A 12325-nucleotide genomic window follows, 5' to 3' on the forward strand; every position below is an offset into this window, starting at 1 on the left:
ATTAGTTGCCATGTGGGGCGTTTCTACACCCAAGCTCAACTGCATCCGTCGATGAACAGTAAAAAAGAAAAAAATATATAAAAGAAACTCAAAAAAATTTGGAATTTTTACACATCAAAGTTGAGAGAGTCTTCTAGGCGCGTCGAGAATTTCATAAATCGCTGGGTGGTAATTTCAGAAGGAGATTTTTCTTTTGTCGAACATACTCATATAAGTAGTTCTCATAAAAAGAATACTTGTATTGTTCTTTAGTGTATGCACTGATTAGTTACCGATGTGGAAACATATAACGGTTTAAGGCTAATCAGAAGAAGCGCGAGAGATGGCAGCGAGCGAAAGTAATCCTGAAAGTGATATTGGTGGGGCACACCGTTTGTTGGAAAAACCAACCAATCCCTGTTGGCCATGCGACGACTTGCATGCCCTTAATTTTCAAAGTCTTCCATTGACCAGCGAGGTAGTGAACACTAAACACACACATCATCGCCCAAGTACGTACAAATCTACACATCTTCTTCAGGCTTCAGGCCTTCATCCATTCTGCTTCCATCTCCTCCATCAGGCTTGAGGCTTCGACCAGATCACAGCTCTCCAGTTACCACCAGCCATGGGTGCCAAGACCACCTCATGCTTCACCTTCCTCAAGGAAGCGCTGGTCCTCCCCACGCGAAACCCCAAGCTCTTCGCCCCCATCCTCATCCTCCTGGCCATCATCGCCTTCCTCGTCCCCGCGGTCAACGTGGTCCTCATCCAGCCGCTCACCGCCGAGATGCTCCGCCACGTCACCGAGATGCAGACCACCGACCCCTCGAGCGCCGAGTTCGCCAGGCTCCTGGAGGAGATACGACAGGAGGCCAGGGAGCTCGTCCTCATCGCCGTCGGCCTCTTTTTCGTCACCCTGGCGCTCGTCTTCGCCAAGCAGATCCTCGCCTTCTCCGCGGCCTCCACGACCTACTCCGGCGACCGCTACTCGCTCGCCGAGCTCCTCCGCAGGCTGACCAAGTGGGCCAACCTGAGAGGCCCTCTCGTCACCATGGGCGTGGTCACCGCGCTCCAGCTCACGTTCATGGCGCTCCTGGGCGCCTACCTCTCCACCGTCATGCGCCACGCGGGGGCGCTGTCCGTGCAAGGCGCGCTCTTCGTCCTCGCCTTCCTGGCCTTCATGTACTTCGGGGTGGTGGCGGTGGTGGGCGTCGCCGTGTCGGTGGCCGACGAGGAGTGCCGCGGCGTGCGCGCGATCCTGCGGGCGTGGCGGCTCATGACGCGGGTGAGCAGGAAGGAGGGCGCCCTGCTGGCGGCGGTGATGGTCCTCCTGTCGACCGCTGTGAGCCCGGTGTATGCGCTAGCGCTCGTGTACGCCAAGAAGAGCATGGCGGTGGGGCTGTGCCTGCTGTTTGGGTATGCTCTTCTTTCTGCTGCGGTGGAGCTGTTCTACATGGCGGCGGCCACGGTGTACTACTATGAGGCCATGGAGAGCAAGGAGGTGGTCCTGGCTTTTGATGGCTACTATGCCGAGATACCTTCCCGTGAGGCAAATGTCTGATTGATCGGCCGGCACCGTATAATGAGTCATATACTTTGTGGTGCTTCCTAGCTGTTCATTATCATTGTACTACTACGTGTATATGTTACTATGTCAGTCCTCGATCATATATACAGAAAAGTAGGCAAAATCAGCAGCCATCGGCCCCTCCAGCCAGGCAGATGTTTGTTCTCAAGGACGCCATTCACTTTTGGGTGCTTTCCGCTTTGCGGCGGAGAGGATCATCCATGGATCTGCGTGGCCGGGAATGGATTCTAGTTCCGATTAGATCTGAGTGGACAGGTATTCTTGATTTACCCTCGCTTGATTTTTGGGATTATCCACTCTTTTGGTGTGAGTACATCTCAGGAACGTTGCCTTCTTCGGGCAGGTTCCCCTTGCCTGCGATTGGGGGCGATGAGTACACACCGGGGGCGCACCCCGTGGCAGATCTGCTGAGCAGGGTAGCCGAGTCCGGCATTGGCAATGTTGGAGTTGTGTCGAATATTGTGTACAAGGTAGGTTACAGTTGGACTTATAGTTGTACCGTGTTTACATAGGATGTGGAGTCGTGTCCTAGTAGGACACTTGTATCCTAGGCCTCTCTTATATAGTGGGGGTAGACACACAATGTAACCTATGCCAGCATAATAACACAGGAACGCAGGGGAAGCCAGCGGCATGTGCCGGCGTCCAGAGCGACCTGGTGTGGTATTGTGATGGTGTCACGGGGAGGAGCGCCCGTAGTCAAGCCCCGGGGATGTAGCCATATCGGTGAACCTCGTTAACAAATCTTGGTGTCGTGCTTGTGTGATTGCTTGGTCCTCGGATGATCGACGGAGTGCCTCGGATTTATTCTATCAAGTGGTATCAGAGCTAGGTTGTTCGAAGGTTGCTGAATTGTTGATCTAGAGGAAAGATTGTTCGAGAGTTGGGCGAGTACAAGGGCAGCGGATTGGATCAATCCGATCGGGAGTAACTCGATGGCGGCTGCAAGCGTGTCACGCACGGACCAGGAGGTGTCGCTCGGTCGAGGCGCGGTCGAGCAAACCGCAACAGCAGGAGTTGTCGGTCTCTTGGAGTCGACCAGATCGATTGAGATGCGGCGGCAGGAGCCCTACTTGCGCGAGCAGTCCAGCAAGCAGTCGGGCTAACGGGCCAGGAGTACGCACGCATGGGCGGAGGCCCCAAGTGTGTTTTTGTTGCACTCATAGGTAGAGTCCAGCAAGCCGGGCGTGCAGGTGGCCTATGCAGGCTGCATTGAAGATTTGTTTTGGAAACAAAAGGAGACCGAGTCTCCATAGTACACGGACAGGCAGGCAAATCAGTCAGCGGCAAAGATCCGTCAAGCGTGTTCATCAGAAGGACTACTTGCGTAGGCGTTGGCAAGGCAAAGGCAACTAGCCAGCATTAAAAAAAATTGTGCAAGGGAGCCGATCCACCACGTGAAGGCCAAAGATTTTAATTCTCTTGGTTTTGCTTTAGTAGCACGCAGAGGTTCTGTCCGTGTGTTTGGGGCGTTGTGTGGAAAGCTCGGATAATTTTTTGCAGGGTCAGCCATACAAAGAACTATGGCGCCAACGGGTACCAAGTTTGAGGTGGAGAAGTTCACGGGACAGAAAACCTTGGGTTATGACAGACAAGGGTGGAAAATTTGTTGGCACAACAGAGATGCTTGAAGGCGTTGCGAGAAGTCATGTCAGCTGAGATGGAAATTCATAAAAGACGATTTGGGAGCCTTGAGCGTGTTGTTGCAGTCAGACACATACACTACTAGGAAAAGGCCTACTAATGGCGCACCAGTTTTGTCTACTAATGGCGCATCACTAGTGCGCCATTACTAGCACGCCATTAGTAATTTTTACTAATGGCGCACCACCGATGCGCCATTAGTATCTGGTATACTAATGGCGCACCACTGGTGCGCCATTAGTATAGGCCACGGTGCGCCATTAGTATTTTTGAATTTTGAAGGCGGGAAAATAGTAGTGGCGCATCGTCTAACCCCCACCGTGCGCCATTGCTATTTTTGAATTTTAAATTTGAATCTGGATCGTGATTTTTTTGCCCATTTTTTGCTAGTTTTTTTTGCTCATTTTTTGGCACGATATTATTTCAAATTTTGTTCCTGTTTTTGGATCTTGTACGTTCTTTTGCCGTGTTCTTTTGCCAGAGAGGAGTTCGCCGGAGAGGAGGAGGAGGAGGTCACCGGAGAGGCGCTCGCCTACATCACCGGAGAGGAGGAGGAGGTCGCCGGAGAGGAGTTCACCGAAGCATCGGAGAGGGGGAAGGAGAAACCATGAGGGAATGGGAGGAGAGGAGGGAGGAGAAACCGTGAGGGGAGGGAAGGGGAGGAGAGGAGGGAGGAGGAGGTTCCCGAAGAGGAGGAGGTCGTCGGAGAGGAGGAGGAGGTCGCCGGAGAGGAGGAGGAGGTCGCCGTAGAGGAGGAGGAGGTCGCCGGAGAGGAGAAGGAGGTCGCCGGAGAGGAGGAGAAGGATTGGAGGAGAGGAGAGGAGGAGATGGAGTGGAGGAGAGGAGAGGAGATGGAGTGGAGGAGAGGTGGAGTGGAGGAGGTGCGCCCAGCCATATATACGACATAGTAATGGCGCACCGTGGGCAGGTGCGCCACTACTAATTTTTATTTTTATTTTTTTGACTTATTTTGAATTTTGAAGGCGGGGAAGATATTAATGGCGCACCATAGGCCGGTGCGCCATTAGTAACTTTTTTTTTTATTTTTTGACTTATTTTGAATTTTAAAGGCGGGAAGATACTAATGGCGCACCATGGGCAGGTGCGCCATTAGTTACTTTATTTTTTATTTTTTTGACTTATTTTAAATTTTGAAGGCGGGAAGATAGTAATGGCGCACCATGGGCAGGTGCACCATTAGTTACTTTTTTTTATTTTTTTGACTTATTTTAAATTTTGAAAGCGGGAAGATACTAATGGCGCACCATGGGCAGGTGCGCCATTAGTGAGTTTCAATTTTTTTGAATTTTTTTGCCTCTCCAGATCTTAAAAGCCCCGTATCTTTTTTTCTGTTAGGTTTTTGAGGATTTTGAAAATGTTTAACGGGGTTCCCCAGGTTAAATTCGGATGTAACTTTTCGAGTAGATGATTTTTCATATAAAAAACTTTTTCATCCGAGTTAGTATGCAAAAGTTATGCCCATTTTTACAAATTCTCGAGAGATTTTGCAAATGAAGTCGAAATTCATATTTGCAAATTTTCCCAACAAATAGACCACATATCACATGGAAAACTTATTTTCTTTTATTTTGTTGACATTTTCATCATTTTCTTTTATTTTTTTTAAAACTGAAAAGGCGATCCACCGGGGGGGGGGGGTGTGCATTCAGTGGAAGTGGTGGCCAAGTTACTAATGGCGCACCGTGGCATGGTGCGCCATTACTAGTTCAACTAGTAATGGCGCACCACTCCCACGGTGCGCCATTAGTAGTTTTGACAAAAAAATTTAATTTTTTTTACTAATGGCACACCCGCGATGTGGTGCGCCATTAGTATTTGGACACTAATGGCATACCAACACATGGTGCGCCATTAGTATATAGTAATGGCGCACCACGTGTCTGGTGCGTCATTAGTGTCAATTCCATCTATAGCCCTTTTCCTAGTAGTGATAGGGCAGTTGGCCTGGACAGTCTGACGGATCGACGCAAGTCGGTTGGTACAGAAGACGGTGGTGGGATCGGCGAAGACGACGTAGGAGCGTGATGCTGATGGTGACCGACTTCTGGGCGTGGAAACACGCGGTGCACATGTCCGAGGCTTGTGCGGCTTCGACAAGACCATGGCGCGGGATTGATTCAAGGTGGTGTATACACGGAGCTTGAAGTCGATGAGGCGTAGGGGTGGACTGATCATCTACCATGGAGTCATGTTGAAGGTGGAGCTGGATTGAGGGGCTACGGCGTAAGTCGACGGGGTCGGAGCCTATTCAGCAGGTGAAAAAAAAGCGAGAGACACGTAGTTCGGACTGGAGCCCAGTGGTCTGATGGAAGCGTGAAAGTCGTCATCGGTCGGTGATGATCGGTGGTACTCTGTAGTGGAGGTTGAGTGGTGTGGGTTCGCGACCCTTGAGACTCGACCAGGATAGTGGAGGCTCGACGCGGTAATAGCGGCGAGGCGTGCGGTACGCACGGGACATGGAGACGGGCCAGGGCTCTGGTGGTCATACATGTGGTGAGACAACTGCGAATTTGACTCGGGATGATTACAAGCAACGGTGAAATTCTTTCAAGTTTCAGACAGGCAGTCAAGAAAGGAGTGGTGATGTTGAGTTCAGGTAACTCTTATGTGTGACACCCAATATGTGAGTTGTTCATTTTCATGCAGGTCAGTGATCAGTGTGTGATGGCGTTGAACTGATACTCTGGAAGTTGGGAGCGCAAACTAGAGTAATGTGGAACTTGATTTTTGCTCGAGTGTTGACTGTGGTCAAGAAAAAGAAGGGACTACAAGTTGCAGGTGGAGTCACATGGAGTCTTTGGAGTAGCAGCGGTGCTCATGGGATAAACTCAAGTCCAATGTACATGGAAGTTTGACGCATGGACGAACTCAAGGTGGTGGAGAATATTCGCCAAGGTGGAGTTTGTTGGAGTTGTGTCGAATATTGTGTACAAGGTAGGTTACAGTTGGACTTGTAGTTGTACCGTGTTTACATAGGATGTGGAGTCGTGTCCTAGTAGGACACTTGTATCCTAGGCCTCTCTTATATAGTGAGGATAGACACACGATGTAACCTATGCCAGCCTAATAACACAGGAACGCAGGGGAAGTCGGCGGCATGTGCCGGCGTCCAGGGCGACCTGGTGTGGTATTGTGATGGTGTCACGGGGAGGAGCGCCCGTAGTCAAGCCCCGGGGATGTAGCCATATCGGTGAACCTCGTTAACAAATCTTGGTGTCGTGCTTGTGTGATTGCTTGGTCCTCGGATGATCGACGGAGTGCCTCAGATTTATTCTATCAGGCAAGGTGGGGGATGCGCCACCTGATGAAGACATGTACCTAGGGTAGGGTCATGGACCTATCTAGGATACTCTACCCAAGGACATCCTTAGAAGAAGCTACCTTCTAGTCGACCAAGAGGGACTTCACTCGACGAACTCAAGGACACTCGACGATGAAGATAGCCATTCGACCATGAAGCTAACCACTCGACGGCCAGGAGACCTAAAGTCACTCAACACGCAACGGTCTATCATTAAGTAGCTTTAATAATCTTCATGGCACTTTATGAGGGCGTTACCAGTAACCCCTGTCTTAATGTACTTTAAACCCTACATAACTGAGGGCCGGAGGGGTCTGGCGAACTCTATATAAGCCACCCCCTCCTCAGTGTAAAGGGTTCGCACCCCTGTAACTCATATACACAGAAACCAGTCGACCGCCTCCGGGCTTTGAGACGTAGGGCTATTACTTCCTCCGAGAAGGGCCTGAACTCGTAAAACACTCGTGTGTACAACTACTCCATAGCTAGGATCTTGTCTCTCCATTCCTATCCCCCATTCTACTGTCAGACTTAGAACCACGACAGTTGGCGCCCACCGTGGGGCAGGTGTCTTAGCGACTTTTTGGAGAAGTTGCAATTTCTCCGATTGCCTTCATCATGGTTTCTGGCGGAGCTCTGGTCGAGGGCCGCGAGATCCGTCGCAGTGCGCTCGCTTTCATCGCCAACGACTCCGCTTGGCTCCAGGAGGCACCACTCGACATCGACGCGCTCCCCATCCGCGGGGCGACGCACTTTCGGGCGTGTGCCCGCGGCGTCCTGCTGCGGCAGCCATCGACCCCATACCGGTCGACTCCCGTGTCGTCCTCCCTCCCTGTCTCCCGCCAGCGCAAGCGCTCCGGTCGGTCGAGGCTTCAGCGGTGGGTGAGACACGCAGTGGCTCGCCAATCGGCCACCACCCAAGTCGCGGCAATTGAGCCCAACGAACCTCTCTACGGCCTGTTCGATCTGTCAACTGGCTCCATAGAGACTGCATCCGAGTGCGATAGCAGTGATCCAGCGGCGGAGGTCCTGATGGTCAACGGGCCTCGTAGCCCTCCCGGTTTCCCCCGCATCGACGGGATGGACGATGGAGGCGATCCCGCTCGGGCCCACGAAGAATATCAGCCCGAGCCACTCACTTCTCAGCAAAGAGAAGATCTTTGCCGCCGGAACATGGATGCCCTGCATACTCCCATCACAGGAGAAACTCCTGAGGCTCGTGCTTTGGAAGAGGCGCGTTTGGCCAACTTGGCTGAACGCACTTGACTGGAGAACCTCCAGCGAGCACTCGATGAGCGCGCGCGTCAATGAGTACCTGACTCCAGCCGACGTCTGCTCTTTCCGCAACCGACTCAGGTATATCGAACCCCGATTCAGAATTTAGCAGCTGCAGCCCGTATAGCGGAGTCAATTCAGCCATCTCAGTCGGAGGCTGGAAGAGGCTTGATGTAGATCAGGGATTTGCTCCGGGCGGCAGGAGATCAGAATTCAGTTGTGTCACAGTCGTGCAACAGGATTCACAATCAATCCGTCGCTGCGAATACTGTTCAGTCGGCTCACAGCCCAAGGTCACCTCCGAGGCGCGTGGGACGTGAAGGCCGGCGGGACCACTATGATGACCGATTTGATCGAGATGATAGGCGTCGAGTGCCCACTCCTCCCCCGAGAAGTGGGTCTAACACCCATCGGTAGCAAGATGACAGGCGCCAGCTCAGTGTTGGGCGGAGAGCTCCGGTCGACCCCAGAGAACCAGGCTTTGACGCGAGATCCATCATCGTGCAAGGTTTGGTCGATCGGAACAGAGCTCATAGAGGTGGCCATGACAGAGATGTGCCCACTAGCAGCCGAGTCCATGTTTCAGGTCCAGAATGCTTTAGCAGAGCCATCAGAGCCGCAGTGGTACCCCCAACTTCAGGTTGGCGACTGGGGTAAGTAAGTTCACCGGAGAGTCCAAGCCTGAAACTTGGCTTGAAGACTACCGAGTGGCGGTGCAGATTGGTGGTGGTAATGATGAGGTGGCCATGAAGCATTTACCACTCATGCTAGAGGGTTCGGCCAGGGTGTGGTTGAATCAGTTAGCTCCTAGCAGCATTTACACCTGGGAAGATCTTTCCCAAGTGTTCGTCAGGATGTTCAAGGGAACTTGCAAGCGACCGGCCGGATTAACGGAGCTGCAAGTCTGCGTACAAAAGTCGAGTGAAACATTGAGAGATTACATCCAGAGATGGATCACTTTGCATCATACCGTGGAGAATGTGTCGGACCATCAAGCGGTCTGCGCCTTCAAGAATGGTGTCAAGAACAGAGAGTTGAGCCTGAAGTTTGGTCGAACCGGAGATATGACCCTCAGTCGAATAATGGAGATTGCCACCAAATACGCAAACGGTGAAGAAGAGGACAGGCTCCGGAGTGGCAAGTATAAGCCGAGTCAATCGGAAAAAGGAAACTCCAGTCGGAAGCAGAAGCGGAAGGCCGAGCCAGCCGCTCCTGGAGAGGCTCTGGCCGTGACTCAGGGCAAATTCAAAGGGAAGCCCAAAGGATCTTGGAACCCGAAGAAGGTAAAGGATAAAGAAGGAAATGACGTGATGGATCTACCGTGTCACATCCACACGAAGAAAGATGAAGAGGGTAACTTCATCTACCCGAAACACACCACTCGCCAGTGCCGGCTCTTAATCCAGCAGTTTCAAGGAAAACAGCCCAAGGACAAAGAGAAGGAGTCGGACAAGGCCGAGGACAAGGAGGACAGTGATGGAGGGTAGCCTCATGTCAATTCCATCCTGATGATTTTTGCTGATGTAGAGAGCAAAAGTTGACTGAAAGTGATCAACTGAGAGGTAAATATGGTCGCCCCGGCGACACCAAGCTATCTGAAATGGTCGCAAACTCCCATTACATTCGACCAATCCGATCACCCCACTCACATTGCCACCCCTGGGAGGCAAGCGCTGGTGGTCGACCCAGTCGTCGAAGGCACTCGACTGACGAAGGTATTGATGGATGGCGGCCGTGGGTTGAATATACTATATGCAAAGACGCTCAAGGGGATGGGCATTCCGATGTCCAGGCTCAGCTCCAGCAACATGAGTTTTCACGGGGTCATTCCTGGAAAGAAGGCTGAGTCACTCGGTCAAATAGCTCTGGATGTAGTGTTCGGCGACTCGAAGCATTTTCGCAAAGAGAAGCTGACATTTGAAGTCGTGGATTTCCAGAGCGCTTACCATGCTATTTTGGGAAGACCAGCCTATGCCCGCTTCATGGCTCATTATTTCTCTGATCATGACATTACAGTCGTCAGCGACGCACCATTGTCAGAGATTCTGCACAATAGAGACGCAACTGGTCGAGTGGCTAAATGGGCGATTGAACTCCTTCCCATTGATATCAAATTTGAGGCAAAGAAAGCCATTAAGTCCCAGTCTATAGCAGATTTCCTTGCCGAGTGGATCGAACAACAGCAGCCGACTCAAGTTCACTCGGAGCATTGGACCATGTTCTTTGATGGCTCTAAGATGTTAAATGGTTCTGGTGCTGGGGTAGTTTTGGTTTCCCCCCGAGGAGATAAGCTCAGATATGTGCTCCAGATCCACTTTGATTCCTCCAACAATGAAGCAGAATATGAAGCACTTTTGTATGGGTTGCGCATGGCCATTTCACTCGGCGTCCGTCGCCTTATGGTTTATGGCGACTCAGATTTGGTGGTCAATCAGGTGATGAAGGAGTGGGACGTTAGAAGCCCAGCCATGACTGGATACTGCAATGCAGTGAGGAAGCTCGAAAAGAAATTCGAAGGGTTAGAGCTCCACCATATACCCCGATTGAAAAATCAAGCGGCTGATGATTTGGCGAAGATAGGATCCAAGAGAGAAGCCATCCCCAGTGATGTGTTCTTGGAGCATATCCATACTCCATCGGTCATAGAAGACCCTTTTACCGACGAAGCCCCGCAACCTAAGAGTGTTACGGATCCGACTGAGGTTGAAGTTCCTGCGGTGGTCGACCTGGTCATGGAAGCTTTGGTGATCACTCCCGATTGGATAGTACCGTATATCGCGTATATCTTGAGGAAAGAGCTCCCGGAGGACGAAGAAGAGGCTCGACAGATCGTCCGCCGATCTAAAGCCTTTACTGTGATAAGGGGGCAGCTGTACAGAGAAAGCGCGACTGGAGTTGGTCAGAAATGCATAACGCCAGACGAAGGTCGAATAATCCTTGATGACATCCACTCGGGGACCTGTGGCCATCATGCGTCTTCCCGGACCATTGTGGCCAAAGCATATCGAGCCGGATTTTATTGGCCAAGAGCGAATGAAATGGCAAAGGAGATAGTCGACAAGTGCGAGGGATGTCAATTTTACTCCAATATGTCACACAAGCCCGCCTCAGCTTTAAAAACCATACCACTCGTTTGGCCCTTTGCAGTATGGGGGTTGGATATGGTCGGCCCTTTGAGAACAGGCAGAAGCGGTTTCACCCATGTGCTGGTAGCAGTCGACAAGTTCACCAAGTGGATTGAGGCCAAACCCATCAAGAACCTCGATGCCGGTACTGCTGTCAGCTTTATCAGAGAATTAATATTCAGATATGGAGTCCCGCACAACATCATCACTGACAACGGGTCAAACTTCGATTCCGAAGAATTCAGAGCTTTCTGCATGTCTCAAGGCACACGAGTCGACTATGCTTCAGTTGCCCATCCGCAGTCGAATGGACAGGCAGAACGAGCCAACGGCCTGATTCTCAAAGGGTTGAAACCCCGTTTGATGCGTGATCTCAAGCATGCGGCTGGTGCATGGGTCGACGAACTTCCCTCGGTACTTTGGGGGTTAAGGACCATGCCCAACCGGTCGACTGGAAGAACTCCGTTCTTCTTGGTCTACGGAGCTGAAGCGGTCTTGCCGAGTGACCTTCTCCACAATGCTCCTCGGGTCGAGCTCTACACCGAGGCTGAAGCAGAACAAGCATGGCAGGATGCAGTCGACCTTTTAGAGGAAGAAAGGGAGATGGCCCTAATCCGATCGACCATTTATCAACAAGACTTGCGTCGCTTCCACGCCAAAAACGTGAAGAGTCGAGCCTTCCAGGAAGGAGATTTGATTCTCCGAGTGGATCAGCAGAAACCACACAAGCTTGCTCCTTCTTGGGAAGGTCCCTTCATCGTCACCAAGGTTCTCCACAATGGAGCATATCGTCTCTACAATGTCGAGCATCAGATCAACGAGCCCCGAGCTTGGAACGCGGAGCTTCTCTGCCCCTTTTACACTTAAGTATTCACTCGGATGAGTTGTAATAAAAGTACTTCTGTAGTTTATTTATCAAAGACAAGAGCTTTATAATTTTCCCAGTAATTGTTATTACTTTTGTCCACATAAAGCAATCCCCCAGTGGGTGGCTTGGCTGCGAATCTGATTCGCCTAAGTCTGTAAAAAAATCCTAACTGAGTGATAAGCCAGCCTCCCACTCGAAGGCTTAGCTGCGAAATCCGTTTCGCCTAAGTTAAACAAAATCCTACCGAGTGGTAAGCCAGCCTTCCACTCGGAGGCTTAGCTGCAGTCCAAGCACTCGCCTAAGTTAAACAAAATCCTACCGAGTGGTAAGCCAGCCTTCCACTCGGAGGCTTAGCTGCAGTCCAAGCACTCGCCTAAGTTAAACAAAATCCTACCGAGTGGTAAGCCAGCCTTCCACTCGGAGGCTTAGCTGCAGTCCAAGCACTCGCCTAAGTTAAACAAAATCCTACCGAGTGGTAAGCCAGCCTTCCACTCGGAGGCTTAGCTGCAGTCCAAGCACTC

At 51.4% G+C, this 12325-nt stretch overlaps 1 protein-coding gene across 1 annotated transcript; it reads left to right on the forward strand.

The window, feature by feature from the left end:
* The first annotated feature begins 482 nt into the window (after positions 1 to 482).
* LOC123163093 (uncharacterized) lies at positions 483 to 1817 on the forward strand. Its single transcript, XM_044580851.1, has one exon. It carries the CDS (start codon positions 608 to 610, stop codon positions 1541 to 1543), a length of 936 nt encoding a protein of 311 aa, XP_044436786.1. The 5' UTR covers positions 483 to 607; the 3' UTR covers positions 1544 to 1817.
* Positions 1818 to 12325: the final 10508 nt, after the last annotated feature.

The sequence above is a fragment of the Triticum aestivum genome, chromosome 7B, assembly GCF_018294505.1.
Source record: "Triticum aestivum cultivar Chinese Spring chromosome 7B, IWGSC CS RefSeq v2.1, whole genome shotgun sequence".
In the NCBI taxonomy this organism is placed as follows: Eukaryota; Viridiplantae; Streptophyta; class Magnoliopsida; order Poales; family Poaceae; genus Triticum; species Triticum aestivum.

Bases quoted from the DNA above. Each gene is read 5' to 3' on its own strand.
- LOC123163093 (XM_044580851.1), top strand. From the start codon at position 608: ATGGGTGCCAAGACCACCTCATGCTTCACCTTCCTCAAGGAAGCGCTG.